Source organism: Seriola dumerili, unplaced genomic scaffold, assembly GCF_002260705.1.
Source record: "Seriola dumerili isolate Sdu_G_001 unplaced genomic scaffold, Sdu_1.0 BDQW01000149.1, whole genome shotgun sequence".
Taxonomy (NCBI): domain Eukaryota; kingdom Metazoa; phylum Chordata; class Actinopteri; order Carangiformes; family Carangidae; genus Seriola; species Seriola dumerili.
The window spans coordinates 7,628,084-7,646,069 of record NW_019174404.1 but is presented as its reverse complement, the minus strand read 5'-3'; the positions used below and the strand labels follow the sequence as shown (position 1 = coordinate 7,646,069).

General features: G+C 42.6%; 1 protein-coding gene across 4 annotated transcripts in view; it reads right to left on the bottom strand.

Annotated features, from left to right (window-relative positions):
- The window catches only part of fermt2 (fermitin family member 2), a 40,899-nt gene that overhangs the window by 6,570 nt on the left and 16,343 nt on the right, over positions 1-17,986 (bottom strand). For 2 of the 4 annotated variants that reach the window (XM_022750305.1, XM_022750306.1), the window contains exons 4-13: positions 11,639-11,767; positions 8,873-8,905; positions 6,964-7,189; positions 6,669-6,771; positions 6,376-6,483; positions 3,473-3,607; positions 2,798-2,847; positions 2,074-2,198; positions 1,813-1,919; positions 1,511-1,729 (exon numbers count right to left, since the gene is read on the bottom strand). In XM_022750305.1, the coding sequence (XP_022606026.1) occupies positions 1,511-1,729; positions 1,813-1,919; positions 2,074-2,198; positions 2,798-2,847; positions 3,473-3,607; positions 6,376-6,483; positions 6,669-6,771; positions 6,964-7,189; positions 8,873-8,905; positions 11,639-11,767 (1,235 nt within the window). The remainder of the gene's footprint in view (positions 1-1,510; positions 1,730-1,812; positions 1,920-2,073; positions 2,199-2,797; positions 2,848-3,472; positions 3,608-6,375; positions 6,484-6,668; positions 6,772-6,963; positions 7,190-8,872; positions 8,906-11,638; positions 11,768-17,986) is intronic. The other 2 variants (XM_022750307.1, XM_022750308.1) reach the window with 1 other exon arrangement.

Below are 17,986 nucleotides of genomic sequence, written 5' to 3'. Positions count from 1 at the left end.
GTGTATCATGTGATCTGGGTTTGTGTATGTCTTTGCAACTTTACTTGAACATGAATTGGTCACTATTAGCACTTGGGGAACAGGCCTTTTTTATTAGAGATGGTGATTCAATTATTGACCACAACTATATTTAAACGATTTCCTGACTAGTCCAAAAAGGGAGAAAGTGAGACATACAGAGAGAGAACTGACACTTATACTTCTGGAAATCTGGATCATTCTAGCTTTTAGCTGTGGTGTGTGTTCAGTGGGACCATGTGATATGCATGCTCCCTTCATGTATCAAAATGCAGCTTCAGGTATCAAAGAGAGTGAGAACATGAATTGCCCACAGCATACATATTCAATTAGCATTGTTCACACCGCACTAACATAGAACATCATTCTTCTTTCTCTTGTACCATCAGTCATGTTATTAAATTCTGTTCCAATAGTATTTCATTCAATTCTAACAGCTAAATATGAAACACACCCCTCTGGATCTTTGTTGTGCACCATCTCAATAATGTCCCCTTCTCCTCTGATCCTTCCTCTCTTTCTAGACATCCATTATATTTCAGGCTATTTCTCGGACAATTTCTGAGTCATCACTTACTGTACCAACATCCCTCAAAATCTCTCTAACCCCCTAGCAACATTTTACTTTTCTACTACAACTAAAACAAAACCAGACTGAGTGAGTAAACTATGGCGAAGGCAACCCCTCCCTTCCTCACCCATTTGCAGCTAACACAGACATGGCAGTGGTGTACTCAGCTGTTCCAGTGTGCACACACCAGCCTGTTGCTTACATGCAAATCCGCTGAGAGCATTGTAGAATTTTCCTAACGCTTACACGAAAGTTCATTATTCTTTTTCGGTGTTTGAATGTTACACCTGGACGTCAAGATGTTTGCCACAGTCGCTCAGTTGTGGCCACTCCCATAATGTTGTCTTAAGACAAAAAAAAAAACAAGAAAACAAAACTCAGATTTCTTGCCTCTGTTTCCACCTCACCTCCATGTCGTACCTACAGGTTGAGTGACTGAGATCTCTACCCTTCCAGCTCTTTTGTCTACAAGCACAAAGACCCAGAGCCAAGGTGAAGTATCTGTTACAGTCTGACATGAGCTCTACTCTACTGTAAGCAGCATGTTGAGTGGTTTGGACGTCTGCTGTCCTGGTTTCCCCTCGGACAGAGTGGGATAGGATGAAGAAACACGGGGAGGAGGAGGAAAAGTAAAAGAGGGGGGGAGTAGAGGGAGGCTACATTCCAGTGCAAGAAAACCCTGATGCCAGGAGGCGCCCATCTGGGAAGCATCAAATGCTGCTCCATCTAACTCCACAACCAACTCATCAAACAAGTAAACAACCTCCCACAAAACACACATTAGACCAGATAGTTACCATCTTCTTTCTGTCTCTTTCCAACTGCACACTTCACCTTCCACACTGCTGTAAATAGACCTTATAGTACATTAAGAGGTACCGTGTTAAAGCTCCATACAAAAACACAGCCTCTATGGCTTACCTGCTTGTTCTTGTACTTCTTCAGATAGCGTGGGGACACCAGGCATTCTGGGTTGATATCGGTGGTGATCGGCTCAATGAACTGAGGGTCTGGGTTCATGTGCTGCATCTTGAGGAAGGACAGAATGTTCTGGACCTCCAGGTTGTAAGAGCTGTCGGCCATGGTCTTCCCTTTGGAGGCCAAGCGACATGCAGCCATCCAGTGGGCGTACTGTTTCTCCTGAAAGAGAAAGTCAAACGCTGGTAATTAAACACCCGTCAGAGCAAAAGACATAGTAAGTGGTGCAATAACTTCTGTCTTACCGTGTCACACCGAAGCCAGATCTCATTCATGCCATCAGCCACAGGGATTAGCAACTTGATGTTGAATTTCTGGCCCGAGATGTTAACATCTGGAGTTACCTCACAACCTACACATGTGAAGCCACAGAGCAGAGCGGAAAAAGAGGTCAAAGGTCACACCCATTCTTTAGACACAGCACCATAGATAACAGTATTTCATTCTTGCATGGACATGAAATTACTTCTTTGTGTGTTTCTATATAAATGTATGTGCATCTGCACCTCTAAGATTCATTTGGTGAGCAGGTGTCCCATGTGCCTCCTCTTTACTCTTGTAACAGGAAATTGTGATATCCTTGAATGTGCACCAGTACTGCTTATAACCCTTCAGCGTCAGTTTCTTGGGTCTGGAAAATATGTAACAGACGGACAGAGACATGTCATACTTCAGATTGAAAAAACACCCATTTTCTTTATTACTGGTCAAGAGGAAGAGTGGGGGAAGGGAGATCATAAGCGAGTACAAAGGAGAGAGAAAGGGGGGGTGTACTCAAGTGCAAAATCAGCGAGGTGAATAGGAAAAGAGCCAGCATTGGACAAGAACATTAATGGAAAACCATTAAAGAGGAAATGCCTCTTGATATCATACCCCCCTGAAGGTTTATGCATTTTATGAGACAATCACCCCAGGGGCCACCTGCCTGTCAGCAAAGGCTTAAAGCCAAAAACGAATATGCTTCAAAATGTGCTTGATCCAACTGTAAGAAACTGCAAACTCAGCCTACAAATGTCCTTTGGCAAACAACCTGGCCTATTACACTGATGCAAAACAGGCAACCGCTTTCTTATTTAGCCAGAAAATGTTATTTGTTGGTTCGCTAATAGATTCAACATATTTTGGGAAAAATGTAATCTTTGCACACACTCATACACAGTTCTTACACACAGTGTTTCTGATAACATTGAAAGAGAATGTAGAATCAGGTAGTTCTGGATGTGGACTCACTTGAAGACTTTGACGTAGTCAGCTAGCTCAGGAATAGATGTGATGTCACCCTAGGAGGAAGGAAAAAACCCATTGTTAGTGTAAGCCCTGAAGACTTTAATATAAAAGAATATGAATGTGGTTAAACATAACAATGACTTCAGGATCAACTTTTTACATTGTCAATGTCATTCAATGTCAGTCGTGTATTATAAAGACAACACTTGTTCCGTAATATCACAAAGCGCAGTTTCCTCTGATAAGCTGTATAAACTTAACTTTCCAAGGCGGGGCTGCTGTAACAATAGAGATACTGTATATATTTTCAGTGTAACTATATAAAATGCAGCCTTTGTCAGGTTTGTGTAAGTGTAAAATATCTCACATCCCCAGCTCTTTGTTAGATGCAGCACTCATAAATAACAGTGTGAAAGTTTGCACTTCCAGTGAATTTCATTGTTATTTCCCCTCCCCTGGGTCCGTGTGCAGTGTCTATAGGTTCCCACTCCTGTTTAACACCACTGATGAATGGAGACTTCATCAGAATACAGTAGAGAAACAAAGGACCAAGCAACTGTGTAAACAAATTCACATACTGAATTAAAAAAGAAACACTTGGACAATCCCAGTGGATGTGATCCATATCTACAAGGTATTTCCTTCAGTGAATGTTATGATGTGGCAGTGTTGTCATACCAGTGTGTTGGACGTCTTTCCTCCCTCCAAAGTAATCTCCAAGTCTGACAGGGCTGCATCCACCTCATCCACCTCCTTCTCACTGTTGTTCATGTGGTTGTCTGAGGCCATGATTGACAGCTTGTTGATGTGGTACTGAGGAAAAGAAAAAGATGCACCAGTTAGGCCCATTTTTAATAATATTTAAGCACTTAATTTTCTATGTTGAATCAGGGATTCTACATTTGTTTTATTTTGAGGCATTTCATTATATTTTCCAGTGTGGTAAATGACAACAGGTCCGCAATTAGATGAAATATGTTGGACAAGTGACTGTATTATGGATCAAATGAATTGTCCTTCTAGACTTCCTAAACCTGCACACAAAGCAGTCCTATACAGGGAAATTCAAGATTGTTTTTAAGCATCTCCCTTTTTAGACACACATCTACAGTACATACATCAGAAGTTTTTGAGAACAAAGGCTAGCTGGAGCAAAGTCTGTGGTGCTGTGGAAAAGGTTTCAAAGCCTTATCCTCAGTACTGTTAAAACCTACAGTCTTCCAGTTACAGAATGTTTCTGTCCACCAGACTCATTTCGCCTTCCAGGTGAAAAACAAGTCTGTGCCTTAACAAAATAAAGATGGAGATAGACTTTGCTAGCAATTGTTAGCTACTCAACACCTTCGTCAACAGTTTTGCTGATTTCCTGTGTGCTACTGGCGCATAAACCCTATAACCTGGTATTATAAAAAGGGAACTGGTCTGTGATAATTACCATATAAATACTTGAAGACTTGTTGGTATTTATGTTGGCAAGTGGTGCCAATATCCACCACTGAGTTTACCAGTGATGGAACAATGTCTTTGAAAAGAAGGAGACTAGTTTCAGGATGAAGGGAGAATAAAGTGATTGGTGACGATGATTCACTGAGAGAAATAAGTGGAACGGTTTCGACAATGTGTTCTCAGCACGTCTCTGAACTGTAACGGCCTATAAAATTGTTTTTACTGGGAACATATGTGCAACTGGAACAATGGGATGTGGTTAGAGACTGTGCCTTCTTGCAACAATGGAGACACCAATTCATTAAGATTGTGCCATTACTGAAAATCTGACCATGGTTTCCTCTTAGTGTGAGTCACAGACACTAAATACAACCTGTTGACAAATGGTATTTATAATGTCAACCCATCACCAACCCCCCACCAATATATGAATGACCAGCTGTCGGGAGAGTGAGAGATACAGAGGCAGAGTTTGAGAGAGATATGTGAGGCTTTAGCCAGCTATGGTTACAGAATGTGGGACAAAGGGCTCTCGGTGACACTCCATTCCTCTGCCACTTCCACTCTGGCAGTCTTTTCAAATTCGCAACACTGATGAGCTTGTTTCCTGTTTGTGTATGTGTGTGTGTGTGTGTGTGTGTGTCTGTGTGAGTGGCTGAGCGCATATGTTTATTTGCTGAGATACAAAGTACAACCTGTGCCCCAAGTCTTGCCCCTGGGCAGCAGGACTATGAGGTCAATTGCTGTTCTCGACTCCCGATTACCTCATGTCTATGTACTGCCGAAGAGAAACTTCCAGGTGATAGCATACTAGCACAAGCCAGCAACATACTGGAAGTGGACAATCATTGCTCTTTATTTAGACCCTGTTTATCCACTCTCAGCAGTGAAACCTTAGCCAAAATTGCTGAGCTCATACTACCCAGCTGAAACATAGTAGTAGCTACCAAAGTGCTAACAGACAGGTAGCGACAGACTAGCTGCCAGTCTAAACACTCGACTCAGATAAGCATCTCTCTCAGGAAGAGTAACAAGAAACCATTTAAGCGTAATTATAACCGGCCTGATGAAACACACCTAACACCTCAGAGTGTAAAAGGGCTTTTATAGGAATGTGATCAGGTCTATGAGACAGTCTCTTGCTGGGGTGGGTGGTCCGGGCTGAAGCACTGGGTCCTGTGGCCCAAGATGCTCTATAATTACCCTGGGGGTGAAGACAGGGTGGCGTCCTCAGGTCTTGGCACCCACAGTTTATGAGGGTCAGAAATAGCAGGGCCACCACCCCCAAACTGAAGGGGGCAACCTGAAGGGGCAAAAGGGGCTCACATCTGTATATCACTTCCACTATTCCCCTTGAAATCAACTTTTGCCATTTTCTCTTTCTTCTGATCTTCATTTAAACTTATATCTGATGCCACCAGTGTCTTTAAAGTCCAGGCCAGAACAGCTCTGTAGGAGTGGCTGCAGGAAGGTGGCTCAAGGTTAGCAGAAATTGCATGAAGCTAACAGCCTTGACCTTATACATGAACATGTTTGAAATCCCTTTAGTGAGGAAATTTATAGTTGGAAGAATACAGTGCTGTTTTTTTTTTTTTTTTTTTTTTTTACAGGTAACAAATATCAACAAGAAAATTTATGAAAATTAGGGCTCATTTCCAGGCAATCAAAGTGACACTTCACTCTGTTTAACTAAGTTAAGTCGGTCCATTAATGTCTTTAACGTTAATTCTAATTAATTATTCATAACAGATTTTTTTGTTTAAAAGTCTAATGGCTCCCCTTTTTATATTGACTTTTATATTGACTATTAGTCAGAAATAAAGTGAATTGATAGATATTAAAGCATATTGAGAAACCCGGTGGGAATCTGTGTGATAATGCCCCCATTAACTCATTCTGCAACAATGCACAATAGCCAAGTTTTAGTATGCATGCTGCAGCAGAACTGGCAGCCATATGTCTCAGCTCTGGGCTGGAAGCCCATCCAATTTATTAGCTTGCGGTTAAGAAGGAAATGTGCCCATTGCCCAATGAAAAGAAAAATGTGTGTCCTCAAGTTGCAGACCCTGACAAAACAATGCTGAAACAGGAAAATTAAGATCAGGCACAAACACAAACACGCAGAGTTTTCTTACCTGCAGGGCAGCAAACATCATCATTTCCTCCTCCGTGCACTCAATTTCCTCCAACAGGATAGCCCACTTGGACTGTTCATAGAGCTGGTTCACTCGGATGGCATCATACTGTGGAGGCATACAAACAAACAGTAAAATGAACAAATGCTGTCTCACAGTCTGATACACACAGGACATCACTAAATCTGGTGAAGCAATAGTCACCAGAGTCATATGGTACAACATGGTCTCAACAATTGCCCCAAGTGACTGGAGGGTAATTGTTGTTGTACTGCTTTGTCTGCAGGACTTACCTTAGGGTTGAGATCAAAGAAACTGTGGTATTTAAACCTCAGCAGCAGCACCTCATTCTCCTTTACATCCTGCTCCATCAGAGACCTGGATGAGTCCAACCACCTGTACAGACAGTGAGTGCGGCTATTTAGAATATAATGTCTTTTAAAGCAATCTCTCTCCGAAAGAAATGCAGCCTCTGGCAACTGTTTTGATCAATAGCACAGCTCTAAAATATTCTACAATCCACCACAGTACTTCTGACTACAAGCAGTTTAACCAAACCACCAAACCACTAAGCAAAGTTCATCTCACCCTTGGTTGATTTTGGCTTTGTCCAGCAGGGACTGGGGCTTGTAGAGTTTCACCAGGATGTCTGGTGAGGAGATTGGCTGGCTGACAGCAAGGATGCTGGGATTGCCCTCAGACAAGGGGCTGTCCCCAAACCAGGCGGAGGTGGGTGACAGTGGGCTGCCATCCCTGGAGTCGTAGGTGGGGGTCATAGTCTTACTGTACAAGCCTGGACTGGAGTAGATGCTCCCTGAAAACACAAAGTCATCAGTTAGTACTTGTAGCGCAAAAGGTCCAGAGAGAAAGGATATGATATACACAATGTCTTTATCAAATAAAGTCTTTTCCTTTTTATATATGTTTTGCTTTAGAGAATTCCAATCTGTGCACATTCACAAATCGACCACTTAAAACAGCATCAAGGGAAAAAGGGTGAACATTTTTCAAAAAGCACACACACTTGCAGCCTAGCCAGGCCAGCTAGCGGTCAACAACACCATGTGACTACCAGCCCACACTTTGCAGATGAGTGGCTCCAACAATGTCCTCCTGCTGATGGCGGGATTGATGTGGATCAGCATGCAGATGATGCACTACATGATCAGGGTCACCCACTTACTCACAGTCAAAAAACCTGCAGGAATGCACTGCACACAGCAAACTACTGCACAACTTGCCACAGAGAGGAGAGAGGGAGCGCAGAGATGTGGGAGGATGCAAGAATTACAAAAACATGTAAGTTTGGAAATAAAAATTCAAAACATAACTTAATTCAAATCTGCCTAAAAATATTCTAAATGCTGATTTATCTGTATATTTACACTTCAGTTTTCCCATTAGTTTTTCAATTTTGGATTTTTTGGCTACAAACATAAGCAAGCCACCAAAGTGAAGCTGTTTGCATTTCCTGTTGGCTGGCCTTGCAGGGTATATTTGGCCCCACACCCCTCCATTCCCTCTCTCCCTCTGTAGGGCCTAGGTCAAGAAGCAACACTGGCTAAACCACTTAATCCCTTCTGAAACCAGGAAGTGGGCTTGGTTTGTGTTTGTGAGTGTGCACGTGTATGTTTGTGTTTGCGAACTGAGGTCATGAGAACAGGGTGAAGGGTATGGCCACCCGTGTCTTGTGGGGGAGGGTTTTATTCAGGGTTTCCTCCAAAGTTTTTCCCTAATGCTGAGTTCATCAGGTCAGGGAGAGTACTCCCATCTCCCCTAAGCTCTCTTCAGGAATCCCAAATATCCAGAGAAACCATGTATAGGTTGAACGCGGGCAGCCCATTAGAAACACAACTAGGCCTCCTCCATCCTGTTTACTGACTCTCCAATACAGGCGAAAAGGCACAAAGAATGTTAACATGACTTGACTCCCTAATGCTCCCACGCTGGGGATTTGTAGAAGGCTCAGATGGAAGGAGCTGGACCACCATGGGCTGTTAAGACTAGATTTAAACCATGAGAGGGTTGACAATTAATGAAAGTGTCTCTGGTGAATTAAATTTTTACACAGAGGTACTGTGTGGGCTATTGACTGTGGTGTGCATGTAGGATTATGGGCCAATAAGCAATATTATATTATATATCACTGTTCTGATTTCTGAACATCTATAAAATATATAGCAAAAAACAGATCAGCTATCCTGCCAAACAGTCAGCAGGCACGGTGAGCAGGCCTGGAGTAGCTGTAAGAAAAAGTGAGCTTCAAGCTAATTTCTAGCTTCTAGAGAGGCAAAGCCTTTACCATCATGTGACCATTCAAATCAGCTGACTTCCTCTAGAGGAGCAGTCACGTGGCTCGGCTGCTAGTCCCAAAGGTTACAGATGTAATGTGACCTCAACACTCCAGCTGTGGGGGCTGGAGGGTTGGGAGGAAGGGGGAGGCAAGGGTGAGGAAGCAGTGCTGAAGAGTAAAGGACAGAGGAAGAGGAAAGCTTACCTTTGACAGGTCCGATGTATATTACCTCAGAGGCTAGGATGAAAAGAGAAAGAGTAAGAGAAAGAAAAGACAGGAATGGAGTGGAGGGAAGAAGCGGAATGGGAAACAACATCAAGTGGACAGATTTAAGATACAGAGAACTCCAAAAGGACAGGAGGAAACAGAGGAGAAAAGACAAAAATAAAGAAATACAAGAATGAGGAGATCCGTGGCGTTTCCACGGGAACTGCCAACCGCTAGCCTCAGAGTGGATGACTCAGTTTACCCTCTTTGCAGAGGGAGATCACCCTGGCATGACTGTGAGGTTCTGTCGTTTCCATCCACCCATTCATAGCCATCCAACACAGCACAACTGATTGAAAACCCAGGCAAGGCGTTGGTCAGCGTGACCCTGCCCAGCATGTATAATGTGCAGCACAAATATAAAGTTCTCTCTCTCTCTGAGGGATGTCATTCTCCATGCTGACAGGGCAGATAATTAGATACAAAAGGCACGTCAAAATGTGGGCCCAGACCGACCCGGAGAACTGGTATCATGGGCAACATCATGGCTCTCAGTCTGAGTCACAACAACAACTGAGGATTAGTAACATGGTTTTTCTACCAAAATGACCAGGTCCAGGGGATGCGTGTGCAGACAGACATGGGACAGGGAGTTTCCTACATTTAAAGATGGAGATTGAGGTTTTGGAAAAGGATTGCCAGTCTTTAAGTGGAAATAATTGGTCATGTACATCTTATGACCTTAGTGTTCACCATCCACCCATGTCATTTGCCTCTGAGGTCAGTGTCACCTCACTGTACAGTACACATACTTTATACTGTATGCATCCAACTACTATATAATTACATTGAATTTAAGAAAGTTATTTGTTTTTCCAGAATTGTAAAGTTATTAAAAAGATGGTGAGGCAAAGGCAAAAGGCCTTTCCTTTAAATATGGTAGAAAATATAATTAAGGTTGCAACTAATGATTATTTTCAAATCAATCTATTTATTATTTTCTTGATTAATCATTTGGTAATATTCACATCTGAGAAGCTGAATCTCATGATTTTTTAAAACATTACCCTTTTGGAAAATTGTTGAAACAATTTCATCATCAAAGTTTTTGCAGATAAATTTTCTGTTGATCAACTGATTAATAAACTAATCACTACAGCTCTAGATATTACAAAAGTAATTTTGGAAGTATTTTTCTTTAATCAGAGTAGTTAAGATCGTGGTGAGCTGCAGTGAGCCCTATTCTCTTTGTCCCCAAGGTGGTGTGGACTATACAGGAGCATTTGGCTTCACAGGGGACGTCTGTGATTCTGATTGCATCGCTGCCTCTCTGAAGAGCCTTGTGATTCCTATCAGAAGAACTGGGCTGAGAGACCAGCCCTTCCCCACAAGGGACGAAATAACGCCTTACAACTTGGCCATGAAATACACCCTCTGACTGTAACATGTGATCTGGTAGGGAGGAGGACAGGAAGTCCGTGTGTGTGTGTGTGTGTGTGTGTGTGTGTGTGTGTGTGTGTGTGTGTGTGTGTGTACTCACTACTGGGACACACAGTGACAGTGGTGACAGTAAACAGATTCTGCACATTCCTGTTGAAACTCTGTTTTTCTGCACCACCTATTCATGTGACCACAGTCACCCAGTGGGAACAAAATGTATCTATACCAGAGGCATCAACGCCGCACACCCTTGAAATGTAATGATGCAACTTTGGGTGTGAGTATCATGTGCTGTGTCCATAAAAACTGAGCTATAATAAACAGTACTGCTTTATTTGCACCTGCATTTTCTACTACTCATATTTCTATACATGGGCATATACAGCAAACCAAATCTGCATGTCGGCAGAATTCGACTCCAGGAATTGTGATGGTTCATCAAGTTCACAATAATTGTTCAGGCCTCTTTCCACTCACGTGAGTGTTTATATGCATGTTGAGCTGAGTCTAAGGAGAAAGCAGACAGACTCAAGGCCAGAGCAGAAGAGACTCAAACCGCACAAAGACTCCCATTCACCCTGTCTCATAGTGTTAGCAGTTTTGCTTAATGCTAACTCTGTGACAGCGGCATACCCTGTTTTGTTCTGCTCCTCCCTGCTCACATGGTTGTAACTCTCCCATCACTGGCAGAAGGAGGGAGGAGGGCCAGTATATCTGCAGTCGTGTAGCCTGGTTTGGGTTTAAAATGGCAGCGTGACCAACTATGTGTGGAATCTGAACCATTCTTCGTCCTCCCTGCCAAGGAACTGAGACCAGGCCTGTAGATCTCAAGCAGGCCTCAAACTCACACATTCATATTTGGTCATTAGAAGCAGGGTACAGCAATCTGGAGTTATCTTAGTGGTTCCTGAACCGCAAGTGCAATCAGACACAAAAAAGAATGGAGGACGCTCCATAACAGCCAGTGAAACCTGTTTTTCAACCTGCTGCTTGAGGGAAAAGAGATGATAACTTTTCAAACTGAAATACAAAAAAATGAAACCCAAAGCACTGCAACTACTTCAAAGTCAACCTGAACCTAAACAACTGAATGCATCGACTCAGGTTTGTATAAACCCATTCATCTCATCGCATCAGTTAAAGACGTGAAGTGCAGAATTTGCATGTGTCTCATATTTTAGACTTTAGACTATTTCCTAAATTAGCTGTAAATTTTGTGCTTCCATTCTATTTTCTAACGTGAATAATTCTGCTGGAAAATACAAGTGTTTTGAAGCTGCACGTGCTTAATTTCCATATACGAGTTACTTTCCATCAGCTCACCTGATCCAGGAGTTAACAGTGGACCCTCGAGCTCAAGATCATCCTCCTCTGCCTCCTCCAACTTTTTCTTCTTCTTCTTGGGATCACGGGGCTTACGCAGTAGAGATAGCTCCTCTGGGTGGCGGATATCTGGAGGGAGAGAGGGAAAGAGAGTTCACTTGACATCATATAAACATAACCTTGACTACCAACAAACCCAAGGCAATCTGGAAACCAAGTTGGTCAGCTTTCGATGTCAAAAAATTACAAAAAACATTCTGTAATTTGCATTTTGTTCAACTACAGGCTTCAAATAAATCACATAACCTCTTGTAGAGGACACAAATGAATATCGGGATGCGAAGGCAACTTAAACTGAAAAAAGTTGAGACGCAAAAAGGGGGAAGGAGTAAGAGAAAGCAAAAGGACGGAGGAGATGGGGAAGAGCTGTAAACAGCTGTACACAAGATGAGTGGAAAATTGCAAATCCCCTTTCCAGGGACCCCAACAAATCTTGCTTTAACTGTATCCAATCCCCAAGTGAGACAGAGCTGTCACAACCTCTATCTCTCTCTTCCCCTCCTTCCGCTGACTATTCCTCTCACACGTATGAAACCAGAATGCAGTTGCTGTTGGTGAGCAGCAAACAGAAAAACTTAATCCCTGAAGATACTCAGACACTACAAATGAAATAAACAAGCACATCCTAACTCTGTGTGTGTGTGTGTGTGTGTGTGTGTGTGTGTGTGTGTGTGTATAAATGGAAGAGCTGTGTGCAAGATCCCAATCAGACAGTAAGACACCGCACTGAGTATAATGACTAAAACAGAGCAGCCTTCCCCCCCAGCTTCTCTCCCAACTATTCCGTTCTTCCCTTGGGCTTGGAGGCCAGGGAACCATCACTCAGCAGCAGCAATGATGTTTTAAGATGGGCTTGGGATGGTTCTGATCTAGTGGGTGAGACGGCCAGGATATGTCAGGACAAGAATAGATGGAGCTAGTCTAGAAGCAAGCACATCTGGATCCTCAGCTGGATTTGGTTTTGTCAAGGATTCCATATAAATTAAGGAGAGTTCATATTTGAGAGACTTATTTCATTATTTTCACTTTGTTTTGCGCAGAACTGTTATGAAAAATATTCATTTTCTCATATCTGTTGAAATAAGTCTCTCATAATTTTTAAAGATGAGGGATTGGAAAGGTGTTGCAGACTGATTGAGGAGGTTGCTGAGGGCGCAGGGGAAAGCGCGAGTATAAGGGGAGAGAGAACGTCTTGGCTTGGTGAGAAAGCTTGTTTGGTTTGTGTAACTAAAGCAAAAGCATTCCAGGAGTTTTAAGAACTACCAGATGGGAGCTCACCCTCTCTTTCTCTCTCGCTGCCTCCCCTCCTCCCTTATTCTCGCTCGACTGCAGCGGTGGAGCACAATCCCTGTGCCCTTATACAGCCATGTGAGTTGCAGGCGTGCTGCCGAGCTTTAACCCCACTGAGCTGTGCAAAAGGGCCAACACACACAGTAAAGTGTGTATTACACTGCGTACATACGTAGGACTCTGCCTCTTGGTGAGGCATTGCAGAGGCATGTGGCATTTTACTACGAAGTCATTTTAATTGTTCATCCATATGACCTCATTGTCATCACTGGAAACTTATCCATAGGGGAATTACTAGCCATCTACTGAACAATACCAATCTGATAAACAATAATAAATGTGGCACACAGATGAATATTATAACCCTCTATAGATCAAATGTGTGAATCAAAGGCAGAGATTTTGGTCACAAAATCTTTTCTAAACCATTACGTAATGTGGTAAAAATCTGTTTTCTACGACAGGTTTAGGGTTCATTATAAGAGGAGAAAATAAAAACACAAATTCCTGTAAAGGCGATATTTTAGACCCCTTTACTGAACTGCTATGCCTGCGTGGGAAATGGGTGGGTGAGGTAAATAAATTGACAGACATGCTTTTTTCATCACTCCTATGAAGGGAGTGGAGGTGTAGCAGATATGCTGATACACTATAAATACCATCAAAAACATAAAGATAAAGAGGACAAAAGCAGGCTAAGAGGAAAATACAAAAAATCGCTCCACTAGTATTTTTCAGACAGGCGAGCGTTACAGTCCATTTCTGCTGACATACTTAGATGAGTGTTGAATTGTATGTTTACAGTGATAATTTAAGAATCATGATCTGGTGGGAAAGATTGCTCCTACACTCACCGCATACTTGTGGCTACTGTCAGGATGAAGCGTGAGTGACGCTAAGAGTGCTTACAAAAGCTTGGTTGAGTTCCATGAGCAGAAATGACACCTTAGACAATAAGACCCCAATCTTCCATCCTGCAGACTTGTGGCAGTAACCAGGCCTGGAGCCAGAGGGGTTGACTGAGAGCCAGCTGGGCTTCCAAGACCTACTCCTTGGAACACATGATTCACTGCAGTGAGTAAGGCCAGCCGCAGAAGAATCACAAACACCGTCACAGTCTAATTTTACAGCACTAAAGTTTACAGTACAAACAGATGGAGACCCTACATGGACAAAAAAATTAAAGAAGACTGATTTCACCTTCTGTTTTCCCCTATTCTCCCATCACTGTTATGAAGGGGTACTCATGGATTGATCAATACTCTGGAACATTAAATAAAGCATTTGTTCCAGGGAAGACTAATTAAACCAGGGGTAAGAGATTACTCGCCAACAGTCGAAGTCCAAAGAAAAAGAGATTCCACATGCTGTGTATGTTTAAAGAATTTAGCAAATGATAAGTGCAGTGACGTTAGATTTTAGGTATCTGAAGTGACTCAAATGATGCTGTGACTCAATTCAATTGCATGAGAGACACAAATAGGTCATATTTTTTACTCTGACTTCAAAAAGGTGCTATACCTAAGTATTTTAGTTGACAACAATCAAAAATAAACTAAACTTTTCAACAGAATATGAAGAAAGAACAGTTTTGATGTTATGTCAAAGACGTCTAAGTGCTGTGTTGCAGAGATACAGGCTACTGAATTTATCTTCAAGGACAAACAAAACCTATCGATGTTAATGGCTTGGGAGTTGGCTAAGGGTGTTTTCTTAATCTATCAGACGGAAGGCTAAATAGGTGCTAAATGGCCACTCAAAAAGGATAATAATGCCATTTAATTTGGAGTTGGAGCTGAGGCCACACAGCACTCCTCCTGTGTTATGACAACGCAGGCCAGTCAAGCAGACCACCGGTGAATGGGCCATAAATCTGTTGGACCAAAACGATGAAGCAACAGCCCCTCACAAATTCAGAAAGGTGTCCGGAGGACAAAGCGCCCTGACCAAACACTTCACTGCAATATGCCTTCTCAACTGTCAAGTTCTGACTCATCCTCCTGTGCTCTCCGTGTCCCTCGACATTGACATCAATCCTCTCAGTCACTTTTCTTTCCTGCCCAGTCATCAAGGTCTACCTCCATTTATTTGACTCATTCTAATGTTTCAGAGAAGTGCTGACGAAAGTTACAGTATTGTTGCTGCCTCCAGACAATACTATTGTGTCTTCGTTTTCCCACATATGGTATTAAAGAAGTGCTTACTAAAAAAAAAAAAAAACACACACACACATATAAGTGGAGCAGCCTGATACTTGTTACCCTGACATGGTGGTTTGCTAAGAGCAGCAGCCTCATTTTGTACCGCCTCAGGCTCCCAGGTCCACAGTCATGTGCTAGTCAGTTGTGAAGAGTACATTTTGTGAGCTGGTTCACAGGAAGAGTAAACCAGCCTCCTCTTAAAGGGAGGAAGTGGCTGCCTGTGTTTAGTGTGTTGGAAGTGAGTCTAAGTTGTCTAGATGAGACAACCTCATGTCTGACTAAGACTCTTCACTGGTAAAATTACTCTTTACAAAAGCCAGAAGAACCTAGACTATAAATGGAGTTTTTCCGATTCTGAAACTAGTATAGGAAATGCCTCCAATACTGCCTAAAATACTGGATCAGGTATTAGTGGGTATGCAAGTTTATGCACCGATCTGGTACCACATAATGTACTGATAAACTTTATAGTTTCACACCCAGATAAAACAGCAGTCTTCCTGTAAATCAAATCTTCTTTGCAACTCTAAAACAGAAGCCTAAACAGGAAGTTGTTCTGAGACACTGGTGACTGCCATTATAGAGCAGCAAAGAAGAATTGATTTCTGGTAAACAGCGTGATGTTAGCCATTGGCCGAGGTCACTAATAGGCAGGCCGCGATGTCGGTCCAGACCCAGATTCTGTTCAATAACCGAAAATCATTAATGACTAAATGATCATAAAAAGAAAAATCAATACAATACTAATGAAAGTAATTGTTGGTTGAAACCCAACAGAATTTCTACAGTATACAAACTGGCACCACAACACAACAAACTCCATATCTGACATGATCTACAGACATTAAAAGGCAAACAAACGTGGGCTCAAAAATTTTATCCTGCAACTAAAAGTGGAAAATCCCTAATGCCTTGACTTCGCTATCAAGTAAGCAGTGTAGCACAGGATGTAAGAGCTGCCAAATGGAATCAGAGGTCAAAACAGGAGTGGAACTGAGTGATTTTCATCTATCACAGTACATCGACCTTTTGCTGAGTCCTCCTCGTTCCCAGCCAGCCCACATGGACTGTGCCTGTGTCAGGACACAGCTGCTATGGACATGGGAGAAGTACAGCGGTGATAATTGGTTTTATATTTTTTAACTTGGGAGTGTTATGTTGATTTTCTATGCTTTGCCCCTGTATGGGGCGCTCACTGTCAGAGTTTGAGTTGGGCTAAAGAGAATGAAAAGCAGACAAGATAGAAAGTGTGAGGTAAAAACATACTGTGTGTCATAAAATAACACTGTTGTAAGCATAATATCATTCAAAAATGTACAGCATAATAATGAAAACAAACTATGGAGTGGGTGGGGATAAAAACAGCCAAATACTACACTGGAGGACTGAATTCAGAACTTGTTTTGGATCAGGAAATAGCTTGCGTGACCAACTGACAAGATGTGCCAGAGCAAAAAACGACTCCAAGTAAATTAGTATGATATCAAGAACTGGAGCCAATGCTGAGCAGCTCATCATTGAAAAAATCTTAACTGTCTTTCCAGTATCTCTGCCCCTCCCATTCTGCTGTCTGGAGCAAAGGCCGGCCGGTTGGATAAGGCCTCGTCTCTTCCTGTCCCCTCTGATTCTCTGTGCTGTGCAGCTCACAGGCAGTCAGCAGAAAATGTGCACAGGAAACTGTAAAACTCAAAGTTGTCCAGATAACAAAAAATGAAATGCTTCCAGGTCAGACCAGCTGTTACTCAGCTCAGTCAGCTGTCACACCCTCAGTTACAGTTCAGAACTTCCCCACTGTCCATTAAGTTCTGCTTTTTACAAGCTATTCAAATGCAACAGTAGAAGCACATCATACAGAGTGGGCCTTTACAGCCACCGTACATCTTGCAACATCATGGCATCTACTATGTCAGCCAAAAGCAATTTGTCCTGATTTCTGCAAAGCTGAAATATATTTATTAGAGAAGCAGCAGACATATCCTGAACCAGGCCTGGCTGAGGGAAAGGCTACAGGCCCGTTTCTCCCCTGTCTCCTGCCACTGCTTTCAAAAACACCTCTTTGTATATTTACACTCAATAAAACATGCTCTTTGTTCTTGTTCATTCATTAAGATGCCTCAGCCTTTTAAAAAAATAAAATGCAAGATAAAATTAAAAACAAGGTTGAGTGCTACCTGTAGAAGCCAATAAAAACAGTAGTGATTCCAATGATCCTGTCTGCTGCACGCAGTCCAGTGACAAAGTCACAACAGGTGTGCAAAGACCCTGCCTGATGGAAGGATTTATATGGATGGTGGTTCTCCAAACATGCAAACCCCCCTGCAGACAGTGACTGTGAGTCAGGGGCAAGTGGTGAGATCTGAGCCTAGGAAAAGTGGCTGTTAGCAGGTCAGGGTCACCGGGGTCCAGTGTGTGACCTGTGACATGTCTCTGACAGGACAGTGTGGTGCCAATCATGGAAAATATCAATAGTGTGTGCGTGTGTGTGTGTGAGACCCTTGGGTATTACTTACACCCAGGGGGACAGTTAAATTGGGAAGTGTTATTAGCAGAAGAGATGGTAGGTAAGCCAGACAGTGAGCAAGAGTATGAGTTATTTACGTGTACATGAATCTGTACTTTGGTGTGTGCTTGTGTAACAAGCCTGAGACAGATTGATAATCTCTGTTTACTAAACATTACTGTAAGACCGATGGAGCCCATGTTCCAAGGACACGACTCCAGAGTTAACAGTGGACTACCAGTCAGGAGACGTGACTCTGGTACACAGAGCTCAGAGTGTGTTTAATAAACACGACAA